The sequence below is a fragment of the Enoplosus armatus genome, chromosome 2 (assembly GCF_043641665.1).
Source record: "Enoplosus armatus isolate fEnoArm2 chromosome 2, fEnoArm2.hap1, whole genome shotgun sequence".
NCBI lineage: Eukaryota > Metazoa > Chordata > Actinopteri > Centrarchiformes > Enoplosidae > Enoplosus > Enoplosus armatus.
The window spans coordinates 28,435,188-28,452,732 of record NC_092181.1 but is presented as its reverse complement, the minus strand read 5'-3'; the positions used below and the strand labels follow the sequence as shown (position 1 = coordinate 28,452,732).

Sequence of the window (17,545 nt, the reverse complement as noted above, 5' to 3'; positions counted from 1 at the left end):
CAGGCTGAGGAGTGTTCTGTGTTCGTGTATTTAAATGATGGTTTCATCTCTGTGTAGAGATAGAGAGGTCCAGGACATGTTTAGCCTAGCTTAGCACAAAGACTGGAAGCAGAGGGAAACTGTTAGCTCCATCAAAAAAATTGCCTATTATGCACAAACTGTATGCTGTTCAAAACCATTTTAATGAACAACTTAGCATTTGTAGCTAGAGAACTAAAGTTATCTAGTTAACACATTAGCTTGCTAGCTACCAAGCAACAAAAGGGAATATTACAGAAACAGTTAAACATTCAGTGAAATCTTTTTCAGATATCAGTTTCATCTCTACGTCCAGTATAGAGATAAGTCCAGGAAATGATTAGCCTAGCTTAGCACAAATATGGAAATATGAGGAAACTGCTAGCCAGATCTGTAAAGCCTCAGCTACATAATACATATGTAGCTGTGTAGATAATAAACATTATAATAATAAACATTAGGTCAGTGTTTACAGTCTAACCCTTACTACGCCCTCGTATTCAACAATATGTTAGCTGTTTGTAGCTAGCTGATGTTGTGGTAGCTACAAACAGCTAGCTGGTGTTTAGCTAATCGGTGTGATTACTTCCTCTTTCATGATTAATGACTTTTGTGAATGAAAGCTTCTTCTGACAGAAATATCGACAGTGTGTTAATAAAACATCTGATTCATTGTTTGCTGATATTTCGACATATTTTGTTCAGATTAAACAAACATCGTGACGCTGCTGGTGTCTCTTTAACCCCCCATGTTGTGTTGATGGAACCCCGCCCCTCCCAACGGGCGGAGCTCCATACCGCAGCACAGCATCCCCAACATCATCCAGCATCGACCACTGCACTCAGGACCACTGCACTCAGTAGTCCTCTATCACAGTACCGACAGTATCCAGAAGCTGCATCTAGACTGAGACACGGAGGACCGACCGACACGCCGGTGAGTGTTTGTGCTGGTTTGACTGGGGGAGGCAGTTCTCTAAACTGGTTTGTGCTTGTGTCTGCTCTGACCTGATCTGGTCTCTGAACCGTGAGTTCATCGATACTTGGTTCTGCAGTAACGTGAGTCTGTCAGCTGTTTTCATTGTTTTCGGGTTGATTCAGCAGAAACTAAACTGTTTACATCATCCTGTTTATTAACCAATCAGAGACGTCCTCCTGCCGCGTCACACGCTGACCAAACACCGTATCGTCATCATTTCCAGTGAATAAAGTGTATATTCAGATTCATGGGTCAGTAGGTATTAATTTAAAACCAGTTTCTCTATAAAATGTAGAAACAGACAAATATTAATTAACAAAGAAAATACAGTAAACAAATGGTACAAAGAATAAACAAACAATAGACAAACAAAATATAAGAATAAAAGATTTCCACACGGGGTCCCTCTTCAAGACCGGGGCCACAAGATGGAGGATGGAGGAACCGACACAGTTGATGTTGGACTTCAGTGGTGCACATTTCTCTCAAAGTGATCAAAGTGGACCAAAATGATATGGAGTAAACCCTCTGGGGGCCCCGGGGGTCAGGGGCCCAGTTGTGGATCCAGCCTTGTATCTCTGTTACAATCCTGACGAGAGTGCAGCTTTCAGTGTTTTATTGATTTGAAATTTAAAAAGTTTAGACAATAACTTGTCTCAGGGATGTTCTGCTGCCTGCCTGCCTGCCTGTCTGCCTGCCTGCCTGCCTGTCTCTCTGTCTGCCTGCCTGCCTGTCTGTCTGTCTGTCTGTCTGTCTGTCTGCGCTCCAGAGGACACAGACTCAGCTCTGCTGTCAGTGATGAGCTCAGCACTCTGTCGATGATTCTCGATGAATCATTCAGTCTCTGAAATTCCCTGTACAGCCTCCGTTACACTGACATCATTTATTCATGGAGACCTCAGTGAGGTGTCTCACCACAGTAAAGTGTCATGAGATGACTTTTGTTGTGATTTGGCGCTTTATAAATAACATTGAAAAGATGACTGAAAGTGAAATAGTTGCTGATTAATGTTGTGTCTGTCTACTGATTGATTTTTTGACTAATTGATTGTACAGTGCTGTACATGCTGAATGCTCTGCAATTCAGTAAAATCCTTCCAGTGATAAAAGGTTTGGTAAAAATGAGGAAGCAGGTTGTTCAGTGACGTGTTGTTGTGCCTGCTCTCCAGGATCAAGTGAACTAACCACACTTCTGTTTCCAGTCAGCTTCTTACGAGCCCATTGGACGGAGATCAGGTACAAACATCTGCATGTTTATCATGTCTCTCTATCACCTGATCACCACATGTTAGCATGCTAACATTAGCTAACTAGCAGTAAACACAGAGTCCAGCTGAGGCTGATGAACGTCATCAGTTCTGCAGGTATTTGGTCATAAACCAAAGTATTGGACACATGAACATGTTGATGACGCTGATGAAGAGTCAGAGGATCACCAGAGTTATTACAGTTCATCCTGAGGGGGACATGAAGACAGACAGGCAGACAGAGAGACAGGCAGACAGACAGAGAGACAGATGTTTTTGCTAAACACTTTGAATCCTGCTGATTTTGAAAGACAGATGTCTGATGAGTTTTTCTGATGTGTTGTGGATCAGGATGTTCGGAGGCGTGTCTAGCCGGATCCAGAAGGACCGGCAGAGGGCTGGAGGTCTGGGCTCAGTCCAGCAGGCCGTACACTACCAGAACCAGGACTTCCAGGCCCTGAGGGAGGACTGTCTGCAGAATGGATCCCTGTTCCAGGACCCTATGTTCCCTGCAGAACCAGCCTCATTGGGCTTCAAGGAACTCGGACCATTCACCGCCAAAACCAGAGGGGTGGAGTGGAAGAGACCAACGGTAAGAACCAAAACTCCAAAAGCTAACAGGTTCCAGGTTGTGATATCATGCTAACGGACTGAGGCTAAAGCTATAACTCTGAGAAGAAGTGTGATTTATGACACTAATTGCATCAGTCTGTCTTCAAGGAGCTTAACATGCTGACAAACTACAATAACTAACTTCCTGTAGTTTTTAGATCACCTGCATGCACCTGTCCCTTTCACCTCACACAGTATCATTGGCAGTATTCAAACCGCCTACTATACTAGCAGTATGTACTGATTTGGCCAAAATGTAGCATGTAGTATGCAGTATGCAAACATAATATGCAGTATGTCAAAAACATCTGGATGAAAAACTCTCCAGTCTGCATCGGACCAGTCTACCTCACATACTGTGTCCCATAATGCAAAGCGCTGGGGGTGGTGTGCCATTAACGTTACGTAAACTTTCACTTATTTCACCTGAGCCAAAACCGGGAACCGACTAAGCCTGGCCGCATACTGCAAAATAAATCGATTTGATAGTTTAATACTGCATACTGATATGAACAGCAGTATTTTTGTGGGTAGTATGCAGTAGATGGTCTCACGTTTCTCCCTCCTCACACTCCCTTCAACCCTCCCACTCCCTCCTGGGGAGGCGCCTCACAGTTTGACCTGTGCTGTGGCCTAATGTGATGTAAAGAGGTGTAAAACAGATGGGTGTTTCTGATTGGCTGTTTCAGGAGCTGACAGAGAACCCTCAGTTCATTGTGGGCGGAGCCACCAGGACGGACATCTGTCAGGGAGCGCTGGGTGAGTCCTGTCAGCTGGTCATGTGACCTCACACAGTTCGTTTAATATCCGGCTGTCTGTCTGTGGTTTACAGGGAGATTCCCTGACGACAGTTGCTAAGAGACCAACTGACTGTATGAGTCCGAGAGTGTCGGTTTAATCTCAGGGTTAAACCAAAGATTAGGTCCATAAACTTTTTAGGTTATGGTTTTGCTAGTTTATCAATAAAGAGACGAGACAAGAGCACCAGGGACACTCAGTGGGACGCAGGACATAACGCACCTCCCCCCACCCTCCCACCCCAGTTTTTAGGGAGTCCCCGTTGATGTGAGCTGCTGTTTCTGAATGAAGTCCTGCTGTTGGATCAGGGTCTCCTGTCTGATACAGGACCAGCTACTGAGCTACAGCAGAGGAAATGATCCCTCTGGTGACTGAATGCTTTCTCCTGTAGTCAAACTGGTTTCAGACCAGCTGAAGCTTGAACACCAGCTGACACAGTAATGTGATGTTTTATTGTCAGTTTCAGATGAAGTGTCACAGACCAAAACCTCATTGCACAGCATTTATACATATGATTTATGGAAATACAAGTTCCTGAAACCCTGAGAGGTTATTGTCATCTTCCTCTGGACATCTTCATTGCCATACAGACCTTATAACAGAGGTTATTTTGAATTTAGGACAGGGTCTATGCCTGGTCCTAACTCTTCAGTTACAGTTAATTCTTCAGTTAGGACAGAGAGGGTTTGGAAACAGCATTTAGACCTTCATGTTGGGAAATGTGTTTTTAGGAAACCCTGTTTGAACAGTTCATTAAAAAATGTAAAAAATGCAAATCAGAGTGCCTGGACTCAAAAGCCTGGCTTCAAGCCTTCAGGGCCAAAGACACAGGAACTAAGGGGCCCAAACCAGGAAAAACTGGTCCAGACCAAAACACAGGGCTGTCCACAGACTTTTGGCTAGATAGTGTAGCTGTAAACTTTATCCACCAGGTCTGTTTCATGACAAGGCAGAATAACAACTTACGAGGAGCACCTGAAGGCAGCACTCAGTCCATCAGTTCCGACCTTGCATAGATCTGTTTATTGATCAGTGAATGGATGTCTGATGGATGGAAACTCCATGAGCCGGAAACATTAGCAACTTAATGTGAAAGTAGCTAATGTCGTTGTTGATGTTAGCGTTTAGCCTAGCATTAGCGTGTCCCCACAGACCATCAGAGTGTGTGTTCAGGATAATGGAGTCAGCTGATCAGTTCAGTCTGCATTTCCTGTAAACATGTCAAAACATTAACTCTGGTCTACCAATCAGAGTCATGATCACCATCGCCTCAACGTCCCACCTCAGATCTGATGTCAGTTAGTCAACTTATGGTGCTTTGGATTGTTATGCTATTTATCCCGAAATAATGACACTTTTACATCACAATCACAAGAAATCTTTGTCATATTTTGAGCTAATGTGAAATGAAATCATGATTGTGAGAAAACAGTTCGATATTTGTAGAAACAGATAATTCTGATATTGAGATAATTGACACAAAAATAAACTGAAAACTATAAAAGTCTAACTTTTCAGAGGAAACACGTCAGATGAAGTGTAAGATGAAAGCAGTGGATATGTCTGTTAAAGGTCAGTCGCTTAAATGAGATGAAGTCTCAGTTGGAAAGTATACATGCTGAAAACAGTTGAACTGTTGAACTTACTGAAGCTCTTATTTAAAGAGTAGGGAATGAAAATAGTAGAAGTGTGATTACTCTTCAAATCACATTTCTCTCAAGAAATGAATGCAGTTGAAATATCAGTTCATGTTTTCCAAATGAAAGCAGTTGACAGGTAACAGGTCAAAGCAGATGAAGTGACAGCTAAGACAGAAGACCAGTTAAGTTTGTGCACTGTATGAGGTTGAAACCTCAGCTGATATGTAAACACTGTTAGCAGTTAAAATGTCTAAAGGTAGTTGAATTGTCAGATAACTGTATTGACTCTGGTTGTTTTACAGGAGACTGCTGGCTGCTCGCTGCTATTGGCTCTCTGACTCTGAATGAACGGCTGCTGCATCGTGTGGTTCCTCATGGTCAGAGCTTCAACCACGAATACGCCGGCATCTTTCACTTCCAGGTGAGTCTCCACCTGTTCAGAGACCACGCCCACTCACCTCTTCATGATGCGTTGGAATAGAACTCAAGAGTGTGTGTTTTTATCATGAAAAACAAGGTAGAGAACAATGGTTTAGAGACAGCAGTGACCTCAATACCTACCTGGGAGGCCTCTTGATGGCACTAAAGAGTCATTTTAATAATAAGTTTAAAGTTAAAGTTAAAGTGCTTCACAAAAAAAAACAAATAAGAGAAAGAACAACAGACATTAAATGCACTGGTTGTTTCTGATTGGCTGGCTCTCAATCAGAGCATCTCTACTTTCATTATTCATTATCATTATTTTCATTACTTACATTGATGTCTTGACTGTATGAGTTTTTTAAGATCCACATTTTACATTTATATGAATGTAAAATGACAAAGTCTCTGCAGTTTAATTCTTCTTCTGTCTCTCTGGTCTGTAGTTCTGGCAGTTCGGCGAGTGGGTGGACGTGGTGATCGACGACCGTCTGCCAGTTAAAGACGGAGAGCTGATGTTCGTCCACTCGGCTGAAGGCAGTGAGTTCTGGAGCGCCCTGCTGGAGAAGGCCTACGCCAAGTAAGATCGTCCACCCGCTGCCGTGCTGATGATATTAAACTGTCAGACTCTCTCTGAACTGTGCGTGTTCACTGTGTGTTTACTGTGTGTTCACTGTATATTCACTGTGTTTGTTTATTGTGTGTGTTCACTGTGTGTGTTCACTGTATGTTCACTGTATGTTCACTGTTTTCACTGTATGTTCACTGTGTGGTCACTGTATGTTCACTGTGTGTGTTCATTGTGTGTTCACTGTGTATGTTCAGTGTGTTCACTGTTTTCACTGTGTGTGTGTGTGTGTTCACTGTGTGTTCACTGCGTGTTCACTGTATGTGTTCACTGTGCGTGTTTACTGTGTTCACTGTGTGTGTGTGTTCACTGTGCATGTTCACTGTGTGTGTTCCCTGTATGTTCACTATGTGTTCACTGTGTGTGTTCACTGTATTTTCACTGTGTTCACTGTGTGTGTGTTCACTGTGTGTGTTCACTGTGTGTGTGTGTGTGTGTGTGTGTGTGTGTGTTCATGTGTATGTTCACTGTGTGTTCACTGTATGTTCACTGTGTGTTCACTATTTCACTGTGTGTTCACTGTGTGTGTTCATGTGTATGTTCACTGTGTGTTCATGTGTGTGTTCACTGTGTGTGTTCACTGTATGTTCACTGTGTGTTTACTGTGTGTGTGCGTTCACTGTGTGTGTTCCCTGTATGTGTTCACTGTATGTTTACTGTGTGTGTGTTCATGTGTATGTTCACTGTGTGTTCACTGTTTTCACTGTATGTTCACTGTGTGTTCACTGTTTCACTGTGTGTTCACTGTGTGTGTTCATGTGTATGTTCACTGTGTGTTCACTGTATGTTCACTGTGTGTGTTCACTGTGTGTTCCCTGTATGTGTTCACTGTTTTCACTGTGTGTGTTCACTGTATGTTCACTGTGTGTGTGTATGTTCACTGTATGTTCACTGTGTGTGTGTGTGTGTGTGTGTGTGTTCACTGTGTGTTCACTGTTTTCACTGTATGTTCACTGTTTCACTGTGTGTTCACTGTGTGTGTTCATGTGTATGTTCACTGTGTGTTCACTGTGTGTGTTCACTGTGTGTTTTGAGGTTGAACGGCTCGTACGAAGCGTTGTCCGGCGGCAGCACCACTGAAGGTTTCGAGGACTTTACAGGAGGTGTGGCGGAGATGTACGAGCTGAAGAAAGCTCCCAGAGATCTTCATCGTATCATCAGCAAAGCTCTGGAGAGAGGATCACTGCTGGGCTGCTCCATAGACGTCAGTCACATTCACACACAACTGAAAATCAACAACAGGGTTAAAGAATGTGTGCGGACTCTGTCCTCTTCAAAACCCCAGTTGAAAAACAGTTTTAGTCACATCATGTCAGCTGTAGCTGCTCAGTGTGTTTGAGGTGTTAACTGTCTGCTTGGTCCTCAGATCACCAGCGCCTTTGACATGGAGGCAGTGACCTTCAAGAAGCTGGTTAAAGGCCACGCCTACTCTGTTACTGGACTCACACAGGTGAGCTCAGCTTCTACCATCACATCAAATACTGACTTCATCAGTATCCGTTCTTTGTGTCAGCTTCTGGATGTCTGTCTTCCTCTCTGCAGGTGGAGTACCGCGGTCGGCAGGAGCGTCTGATCCGGATCAGAAACCCCTGGGGCCAGGTGGAGTGGACCGGAGCCTGGAGCGACAAGTCAGTGCTTCAGTTTAACACTTTAAAACAGGTCGACAGGTCGGCTGTCTTTGTTAATCCTGGAGCACTGAGACAACTGCAGGAAAATGAGAGAAATGTGTTTGTGTCGGTGTGTCAGCTCCTCAGAGTGGAACGCCCTCGACTCTGCAGAGAAAGACGAGATGCTCTGCAAGATGGAGGACGGAGAGTTCTGGTAAGTCTGTTCTGGAAGTGTTAATGTGAGACTTCATTTAAAGGATGAGGAAAGTAAAATGTCTGTCTGTCTGTCATCTGTCTGTGTGTCTGTCTGTCTGTCATCTGTGTGTCTGTGTATGTGTCTGTCATCTGTCTGTGTGTCTGTCTGTGTGTGTGTGTGTGTGTGTGTGCGTGTGTGTGTGTGTGTCTGTGTGTGTGTCTGTGTGTGTCTATCTGTCTGTGTGTCTGTCTGTCATCTGTGTGTCGGTGTATGTGTCTGTCATTTGTCTGTCTGTCTGTCTGTCTGTCATCTGTCTGTCATCTGTGTGTCTGTCTATGTGTCTGTCATCTGTCTGTGTATGTGTCTGTCATCTGTCTGTGTGTGTGTGTGTCTGTCTGTGTGTCTGTCTGTGTGTGTGTCTGTCATCTGTGTGTGTGTGTGTGTGTCTGTCTGTCTGTCATCTGTGTGTCTGTGTATGTGTCTGTCATCTGTCTGTGTGTCTGTGTGTGTGTGTGTGTGTCTGTGTATGTGTCTGTCATCTGTCTGTGTGTCTGTCTGTCTGTCATCTGTGTGTCTGTGTATGTGTCTGTCATCTGTGTGTGTGTGTGTGTTTGTGTGTGTGTCTGTGTGTGTGTGTCTGTCTGTGTGTGTGTGTGTGTGCGTGTCTGTGTGTGTCTGTCTGTCATGTGTCTGTCATCTGTGTGTCTGTGTATGTGTCTGTCATCTGTCTGTGTGTCTGTCTGTCTGTCATCTGTGTGTCTGTGTATGTGTCTGTCATCTGTGTGTGTGTTTGTGTGTGTGTCTGTGTGTGTCTGTCTGTGTGTGTGTGTGTGTGTGTGTGTGTCTGTGTGTGTCTGTCAACTGTGTGTGTGTGTTTGTGTGTGTGTCTGTGTGTGTCTGTCTGTCTGTGTGTGTGTGTGTGTCTGTGTGTGTCTGTCTGTCATGTGTCTGTCATCTGTGTGTCTGTGTATGTGTCTGTCATCTGTCTGTGTGTCTGTCTGTCTGTCAGGATGTCTTTCCAGGAGTTCCTGCGTCAGTTCTCCAGACTGGAGATCTGTAATCTGACCCCGGACGCTCTCAGTCAGGACTCCACCAGTTTTTGGACCACTGTGATGTTTGAGGGCGGCTGGAGGAGAGGAAGCACCGCCGGAGGCTGCAGGAACCATGCCAGTGAGGGGGGGGGGGGTCTAATACATCTATGATGTATTCTGTGACCTGATGATGTCATAGTGATGTCATCAGATGTCTTTTATTTTAGATGGGAAGGTTTCAGCTTTTGCCCTGAACCTGAACCCAGTTGGGGTTTTATGTGCATGCAAGCCACCTTGTTTGCTATAAAAACTACATATCCCATGGTGCTTTGGCTGTTACTGCCTCTCTGCAGACACATTCTGGATCAACCCTCAGTATAAGATCTCCCTGCTGGAGCAGGACGACGACCCCGAGGACGACGAGGCGGCCTGCAGCTTCCTGGTGGCTCTGATGCAGAAAGACCGCCGCCGCTACCGCCGCCACGGCCAGGACGTGCACACCATCGGCTTCGCCATCTACGAGGTCAGAGGTCACCATCCTCTGATGCTATCTCTCTGACTGCTACGCATACAGAGTAAACCCTAACAGCCACCCAGAATCTCCATAGCAAACTGTCTAAACCACTCTGGTCACCATGACAACCACACAGCAACAACCGCCTCAAACAGACTAGAAACCAACTGAAAGCTTCATGACCGTCTCACGCCTGTCTGTCACACCTGAGTGTATCGCTGAACTTTTAGCCCCCTGTTGCCCTGACCCTCAGGTCTGACAGTTAGCTGTTAGCTTAGCCTTCTGCTCAGCATTAGGTCAGAGTGTATGTTGTAAACTGACTCTTTCTTATTATTTGTTTCTATTATATTTCTTTGCTTTTATCTCATGCAGCTGTTTTAATGCAGCTGTTGTCTCGTGATTATCTTTTCGCCCTGTAACTCTGGACCACCGTTGTTATTATTATGAATACAAACACCCTAATAACCACCACAGCTACCCCAAACATCCTAGCCTGAACAACCGTTATGTAACCACATGCTAATGGTCATGCATCCAGCATCCACCTGGTGACGCTGCAGCAGCTCCACAGCCGGCCTGTTAACAGAAACGAGTGTTTTGTCTTCTGTGTTTTTCTCCTTCAGATTCCTGAGGAGGTGAGTCAGCCTGCAGTCAGACTCTTACATCCCATCAAACTGTTTCATTTACATTAAACTGTCTGGCAGTACCGAGGCTGTCCCAGCGTCCACATGAAGAAGGACTTCTTCCTGCGTCACTCCTCCTGCGCTCGCTCAGAGACCTTCATCAACCTGCGAGAGGTGAGCGCCAGGCTCCGCCTCCCGCCGGGCGAGTACCTGATCGTCCCGTCGACCTTCGAACCCTCCAAGGAGGCCGATTTCGTCCTGAGGGTGTTCACAGAGAAACAGTCTGAGACCGAGTGAGTCTGTTAGATCCAGAACCACACAGATATCAGTCAGTCTGTAAGTGTTTTAATGTGGTGACCGAGTGTGAATCTCTGCAGGGAGATGGACGATGATGTGGTGGCAAACTTTGATGAAGAGGTAAAAATTCTGTCTTTCTCTCTTTAAGTTACATTTCCTTTGTTGTGTGTGCTCACCTGAGAGGAAAGAAATGAAATGACCTTCCTCTTGTCATCGTCTTCATTTTCTGACTGTTTCACGTGTTCATTATGTTCCGTAACGTGGTTCAAACAGACAGATGGTCCGTCATTCATCATCTCAAACACTCTCTGATAACCTTCAGCTGACTGTTGGACCACTTCAGAGAAATATTTGATGGATATATGCTTCTTTTCTTTTTCCTTTATCTCACTTGAGTTTTTAGCTTCCTGCGTCTCCGACACAAGCTTTTGTTTACTTGTAATTCCTGTTAATCTGAATAAATGTAGGTAAAAGTCTGTTTGTACATATGTGAATATGCAGCACAATGAGCTGCAAACGAACAAATAGATCAAATATGTTTTTAATCAAAATAAGAAATGAGTAAACCGTTTCTGATCTAATCTCATTGTGATGACCTTTGACCTCAGGAGGAGGTCTCAGAGAGCGACGTCGATGACTCCTTCAGGTCCATGTTCGCTCAGCTGTCTGGAGATGTGAGTGTTTGTTTCACTGATCAATACTTCAACATAGAAAATGACAACATGTGTTTCCTCTGTGGATACATCAGGCAGATTTATTACACTTCATCTGGAGCTTTAATGGACTTCATTCGGTTAGCAGCAGGTTAGCATCCAGGCTAACTCAAACACTCCTCCCTGTGACCCTGTGAGCGGTTTCTGAAGAATCAGAAAGAATGCGAGGAGTTTACATGCAAGTGTTTTCTCTCATCAGGACATGGAGATCTCAGTGCGAGAGCTCAGGACCATCCTCAACCGAGTCGTGTCCAAACGTAAGTTCTGTTGTTTCGTAATCAATAAAATATCAATTATAACAGGACAAACAGGAAGCTCTAACATAAACATGTCCAAGCATCAGCTGACGCAGTGGGAAACATTCAACTCCCATTTGTCTCTTTTGCAACATTGACATAAACAACGTGCCTGGAGCAGAGATACCATATAAGGACATCCGTGCCTATCTGACATCAGATAGACACGGCGTTTGAAAAAAGTTGGAAACGGAGCGTTCAGAGCAGTCTGCAGCCAGAGCTCACAAGGATTACTGTTACATACATTCAACTCATTATTTGGCAACTTTGGCAACGTTTAGCATGAATATCCGACATTGTACCATTATATATATATATGTATATATATATATATATATATATATATATATGTATATATATATATGACAGAAAATAAGGAAAAGCATGATAGGTCCTCTTTAAAGTAAATATTCGTGTAAATAGACTTAATTATGTGTCGTGAAGTCATGTGTTCCTGTTTTTGTCAGTTAACTGTCTCACACCTGTGTACACAGAATGGGTGGAGTATTATCTATTTAAGATCAATGTTGCAAGAATTGTGTAACAACACTCTTGAGAAGGTCCAGAGGAACCAAAATGTTAGTATGATCAATAAATTGTGATGCTGAGCGAAAGCAGTGTGCGGGATCCTCTTTTCCTGACACGGTGGCTCGTGCCTGCAGTCAAAACAGTGACGTGACTGATTTACTGTGATTTACAGTCATATTTAGAATAACATTACTATCTGTAATGGCTCCGACGCACCACATTGTGTCCCCCTGCTGCCCCTCTCGGTCGCCGTGGGCCTCTGTGGGTTACCTCGCTGACTGAGAGTCTGTCGCTGAGAAGCCCCAAAAAACCAACCAGCGATGGACTCCGCACATCGCAGATATATTTGTCCAAACGCCCAACCCTATAACGTTACACCTTTGCTTTGTACCGTTACATCATTTAGCCAGCTAGCTGTAACCTAGCTACACTGCATGGATCTGGCATTGATTGCTGGCTGATGAAGTGATTTGTAAACAGCCAGCGAGCCAGTATAGCAGCCAGATCAGCCGCGGGACTCTGGATGAACTAGCTGATGTTATCCACTCAAGACAGTATTTTGCTACGTTAGCTAGCTAGCAATTTTTCAGCGTTAGCAAGCGAGCTACATGGACTCTGGGGCTCTGCGTTTGTTGACGTTAGCGAACTCCATGTCTAAGCTAACGTTAGCTGGTGTTGCACAGTGTTTGTGCTGTAGGGGAGCTGAACATGGAGCTGAACATGGAGCTGCAGAGAGGCTAAGCACTCCATAGTGTTCATAACGTCACATCCTTTGGAGTCCTTTACATAGAAATCAGTCAACAGGCTGTTATAGGCAACTGAGAAAGACGAGACATTACACTCTGTCCACACATTGGCAATTAATGGTGATTAATACATGTAAATTATTGATTTATTACATAAATAACCTATAAAGGAAAACAAGTGCCAGGGACACTGCAGAACATGAATCCTCATATTTACTATATATTTCAGGAGTCACATGCAGTTTGTTATTGTTATCTGTGTCATGGCATTGTACTAAACTTTGCACCGCGTCTGGTTATCTTGCTGAACGGCAAACTTCTGTAAACCCCACATCTGTGTTAAACGTCAGGATTATTAGCAATACGTGCTGAGAATGAATATTTCATCTTTACATCCAAAGTACCTAATTTAAGGCAAAAGCAAACAATTTAGGTCAACTATGAAAAGAATCCCAAATAAATCATTAAAATCGCCTCTGACAGTGTAGCATGCTTTCTTCTTCTGTGGTTGTTTACAGACAGAGACCTGCAGACTGATGGTTTCAGTATGGAGTCCTGCAGAGCCATGGTCAGCCTCATGGACGTATCCTCTCTCTGCTGCTGTCTGCTGGTTCTGCTGGTTACCTCTGTAGATAGTCCAGCAGAAAGGTAGATTTGTTTCTCAGTAGAACACTACTGAGTCCTTGAATGGGTCCTGGTTTGAGACTGACCCAGCTGCTCTGGATTAATTTGAAGTGACTCACTGTTTAGAAGAACAAAGTGACATGTACGTAATAACAGCAGAACAAATGTGTTGTAGCAGCAGTTGAGTCTTCTTCACTTGTTGAAATGAAGAGCTGACCTTGACTTGAGCTCAGAAAGACGGCAGCGCTCGACTCGGTCTGCTGGAGTTTCAGATCCTCTGGAACAAGATCAGGAAGTGGCTGGTAAGTTTGATCAGTTTGATTGTGTTCTGCGGTGGCACTTAACTGAACATAATAAGTGAAGAGAGCGTTCACAGCAGCCGCGGTCAGTTATAAGGAAGCCACTGGAGTGATGGTGATAAATCCAGACTCCAGATGTGAAGCAGTTATCAACAGTCTGCTTCATATTCCTCATGTTCTCTGACTGACAACAAACTAAAGATGAACAAAGGAAATATCTTGTCAATCTGATAGAAAGTCAAAGATACAAGAAGTCAACTACGACTCCCAGGGTGCATTTCACCAACAAACCGCCAATCACAGAGCTTCACTTTCTGTTGGCGAGCTGAAGATACATTTTACACTTTGTAGAAACCTGATCGAACATTCAGCAGCTTGAATAGCAACAGCAGCTGAGGCTCATGGGTATTGTAGTATTTAGAGCCAGAAAAGAAACAAACTGGTTTTCAGAACATTCACATCATTAAAGAAACATTTAGAATAAGAGAAACACTTTGTGTCCTCTGAAGACTGCAGGGCTGAGTCCCTCCTGGATGCAGGACTTCACTGTCTCATTTATCCTCTGCAGGGAATCTTCAGGGAGTTTGATCTGGACAAATCAGGATGTATGAGCTCCTACGAGATGCGTCTGGCTCTGGAGAATGGCGGTAAATCTTGTTGATCTTGACGTCACAGCGTCAGTGATCCTGTTTTATTGAACTGACCTGTGACCTCTGCTGTCCGCAGGATTCAAACTGAACAATAAGTTGTATCAGATGCTGGTCGCTCGATACGCCGACAACGAGATCATCGACTTCGACAACTTCACCTGCTGTCTGGTCAAACTGGAGGCCATGTTCAGTACGTAGCTGCTCGAATGACGCCACGTCACGTTAACGTGAACCTTTCGCTGATAATACTTCTGTACTTTTACTTAAGTAGGATTTTAAATGCAGGATTTCCACTTGTAATGGAGTATTTTTATATTGTTGTGTACTTTTACTTTTATAGTATTATATAATATTGTTATAATATTCAGAAGTATGTTTTCATTAGTGAACCTGAAACTAAGACTCGTTCTGTTTTCGTTAGCTTCATCTCTACAGAGGGAGCGGCCGTGTCGCACCGCCATGTTTCTACGGTATCCCAGAAGGGACAAATCAAACATTCGCTCGAGAGAGGGCCTCTGAGTCCTTCAGGCTGGTCCTCCGAGCGAAGGATCTGAGTTTGTCACCAATTTGTTGACGCTGTAGTTCTTTTAGTGAACTGTCCGAGGCTCTTCATCTCATAGTCAGCTCTCTGACTCCACACTCATATTTACGTTGTGTTTAATGTGACCTGAACGCAGCACAAAGAGAAAAGGTTTCATGTTGTGGTGAAGTGACGACAACTCCTCTGGTGGTGTGTGTGTTTTCCTCAGAGGCCTTCCAGGAGCTGGACCGAGACGTGACAGGAAGTGCAGAGATGAACATCGTCGAGGTACCAAACTTTAATCAGACAGAACTTCTTTAAGCAAAAATAGTCAAACATAAATTAAAGTATGTGAATGTTTCCTCTATTTATACATTTATATAAAAATAATGTAAATGTAGCATTAATACACTGACGCCAGTTCGAATAATAACTACAGGATGTTCACTTTTGGGTGTTCAGGAGAGCATTAACTAAATAACAAACAAAGTTATTTATTTTATTTGAGTTGTTTTTCTATATCGGTTTTTATTTCTTTAATCTGTCATCTTTTATTTCTTCTATGTTTAGTGTATGAAGCACTGTGGGTTCTAGAAAGTTTAATTAATCATCTCAATAAAAAATATGAGAATTAAATTTTACGGACTTTCATGGTGACATCACTATTTATAGAAGCCTCGTTACAAGCTTACAGCAGTTTTAACTTAAAATCAAAAATCCTTTAAATGACTCACTGGAAAAGTATGTTAAAGAGGAGGTATTCAGCTCATGTCCAGCTCTACATCTGTATTCTGGGACTCCACCAGAGCAGCTTTGCATGATTCACAGATCAAATAAGTCCTTCTTCATCTTATGGTGGCCCTTCATGCGGCCCCTCAGTTCACCCTGTCTGACAGCCGTCTGAGCTCCTGTCTCTTCAAGGCCCGTCTCCCTAAAAGCCCACTTTCTTCTGATTGGCCGGCTCCCTGCAGCCCATGAGGGGCAGGGAGACGCCTCTGAGCCCTGAGCACAGCGCACCGCTTCATACTGAGCCTCTGTGGCCGACTGCAGGACAGCAACAGTAACTCAGCCTGGAAAATTGAGACATGAGGACTGAATGTGATGAACTTCCTGTTTGTCAGACCACAAATGAGACAAGAAGTAGGTTGGAAAAACGATAGATGCTGCTGGAGTGTTTCTGGGGACTGGGCCTCACTGATTACTGTACAAAAACACACAACTTTATTCACTGACTTTGGTGAAAGGGTTAGGGTTAGGCTGACAGGGATTACTTTTACAAACGTTTTCCTCATTATTTGGCAACTTTGGTAACATTTAAATGGAATATCCAACATTGTAACACGATGTATATGACAGAAAATAAGGAAAAGCACAACAGGTCCTCTTTAATAAACTTTGTTCTGCTTATCTGTGCTCTTCCTCTTTCTCTTCCCCAGTGGCTGTATGTGACCATGTGTGGCTGAAGAAGAAGAAGAATGTGAACTTCAGTCAAAGTGCCTCCAACAGGAAGAAAATCAGGAACCAAACTACCAACCTGACCGCTACTCAGCAGCTGTACCACACTGTGCTGCAGAGTACTACAGTACTACTACAGTAGAACACAGTACTGTGCTGACAACAGTGTGGAGAATCACTCCTGCCAGAAATGATAACCAAAACAATTCAGATATTCTTATGAACTCTTCTGACAAAGTGACCTGAAGACATAAGTGAGTCCAAATGAATCATCATTTATAATGAGTCTTTTCATGTGTTCCTGTGTAGCTATCGAAGACACTGAGGTCAACATCTTCAATAATCAACACACGAGGATATTATTTATGTTCAGACTCACTATATTTCAATTTGACCACGTTTAGCCCAAAAAGGAAAAAAAGAAAAAGAGTTGAACGTATTTCCTTCATCATAAAATAATGTTTTAAATCCTGATGTCTACATCCGTGTCCTCGTTACTGCCGTCAACTGTTGAGCTGTTCATGTTTCTGGCAGCAGTGAGCTTCCATACAGACACAGTGTGACACCCTGCAGTGTAAACACTACAGTACTACATCATTACTACATCATTACTCCAGTACTACATCATTACTACATCATTACTCCAGTACTACACCATTACTCCAGTACTCCTGCTGCTGTTTATGCACTGACTGCCTTCAGCTCTCTGCAGATAGGGGGCGCTGCGACTCAAACCTTATGGCCTCTGCTTTTATTCATTGATTGATTTATTTATGAGACTGAGCTGCTGTCTGTCACCTCCATCACACCTCCACCTGTGAGTCTGGATCTTCTTCAGTCACAGTTAGTCCTCCTCACCTGGAACTATTCCAGCCTGTGAGTCATGACTCTGGGATTATTCTTCCCGCGGCTGAAGGACAGTGAAGGCATCAGCAGGTGGAGGCGTTCAAGCTCAGCTCGGTCAAGCAAACTCTAATGTAGCAGATCCTGATAGAAGCATCATGTCTTCCCTTATTAAAGGTACCAGAACAGCTGACTGTGTTTGATTTCACTGTTTCTTTGCACCTGCGTCATGTGACTCACCTGTTTCTCACCTGTTCACAG

General features: G+C 43.8%; 1 protein-coding gene across 1 annotated transcript; it reads left to right on the top strand.

The window, feature by feature from the left end:
- Nucleotides 1–2,596: 2,596 nt before the first annotated feature.
- On the top strand, nucleotides 2,597–16,909 carry capn1b (calpain 1, (mu/I) large subunit b). Its single transcript, XM_070914931.1, has 21 exons — nucleotides 2,597–2,836; nucleotides 3,546–3,615; nucleotides 5,597–5,715; nucleotides 6,161–6,294; nucleotides 7,378–7,546; nucleotides 7,709–7,792; nucleotides 7,885–7,970; nucleotides 8,089–8,163; nucleotides 9,155–9,315; nucleotides 9,530–9,699; nucleotides 10,314–10,325; nucleotides 10,395–10,606; nucleotides 10,691–10,730; nucleotides 11,219–11,284; nucleotides 11,523–11,580; nucleotides 13,412–13,476; nucleotides 13,751–13,819; nucleotides 14,385–14,463; nucleotides 14,543–14,656; nucleotides 15,216–15,274; nucleotides 16,423–16,909. Exons 1-21 carry the CDS (start codon nucleotides 2,597–2,599, stop codon nucleotides 16,447–16,449), a joined length of 2,109 nt encoding a protein of 702 aa, XP_070771032.1. The 3' UTR covers nucleotides 16,450–16,909.
- The last annotated feature ends 636 nt before the right edge of the window (nucleotides 16,910–17,545 follow it).

What these genes read in the sequence shown, in the direction of transcription:
- capn1b (XM_070914931.1), top strand. Translation starts at nt 2,597, where the DNA reads ATGTTCGGAGGCGTGTCTAGCCGGATCCAGAAGGACCGGCAGAGGGCT. An exon ending in TGGAGTGGAAGAGACCAACG is followed by an intron (nt 2,837 to 3,545) that starts GTAAGAACCAAA and finishes TGGCTGTTTCAG; the next exon opens with GAGCTGACAGAGAACCCTCA. An exon ending in CTGGAGAAGGCCTACGCCAA is followed by an intron (nt 6,295 to 7,377) that starts GTAAGATCGTCC and finishes GTGTGTTTTGAG; the next exon opens with GTTGAACGGCTCGTACGAAG.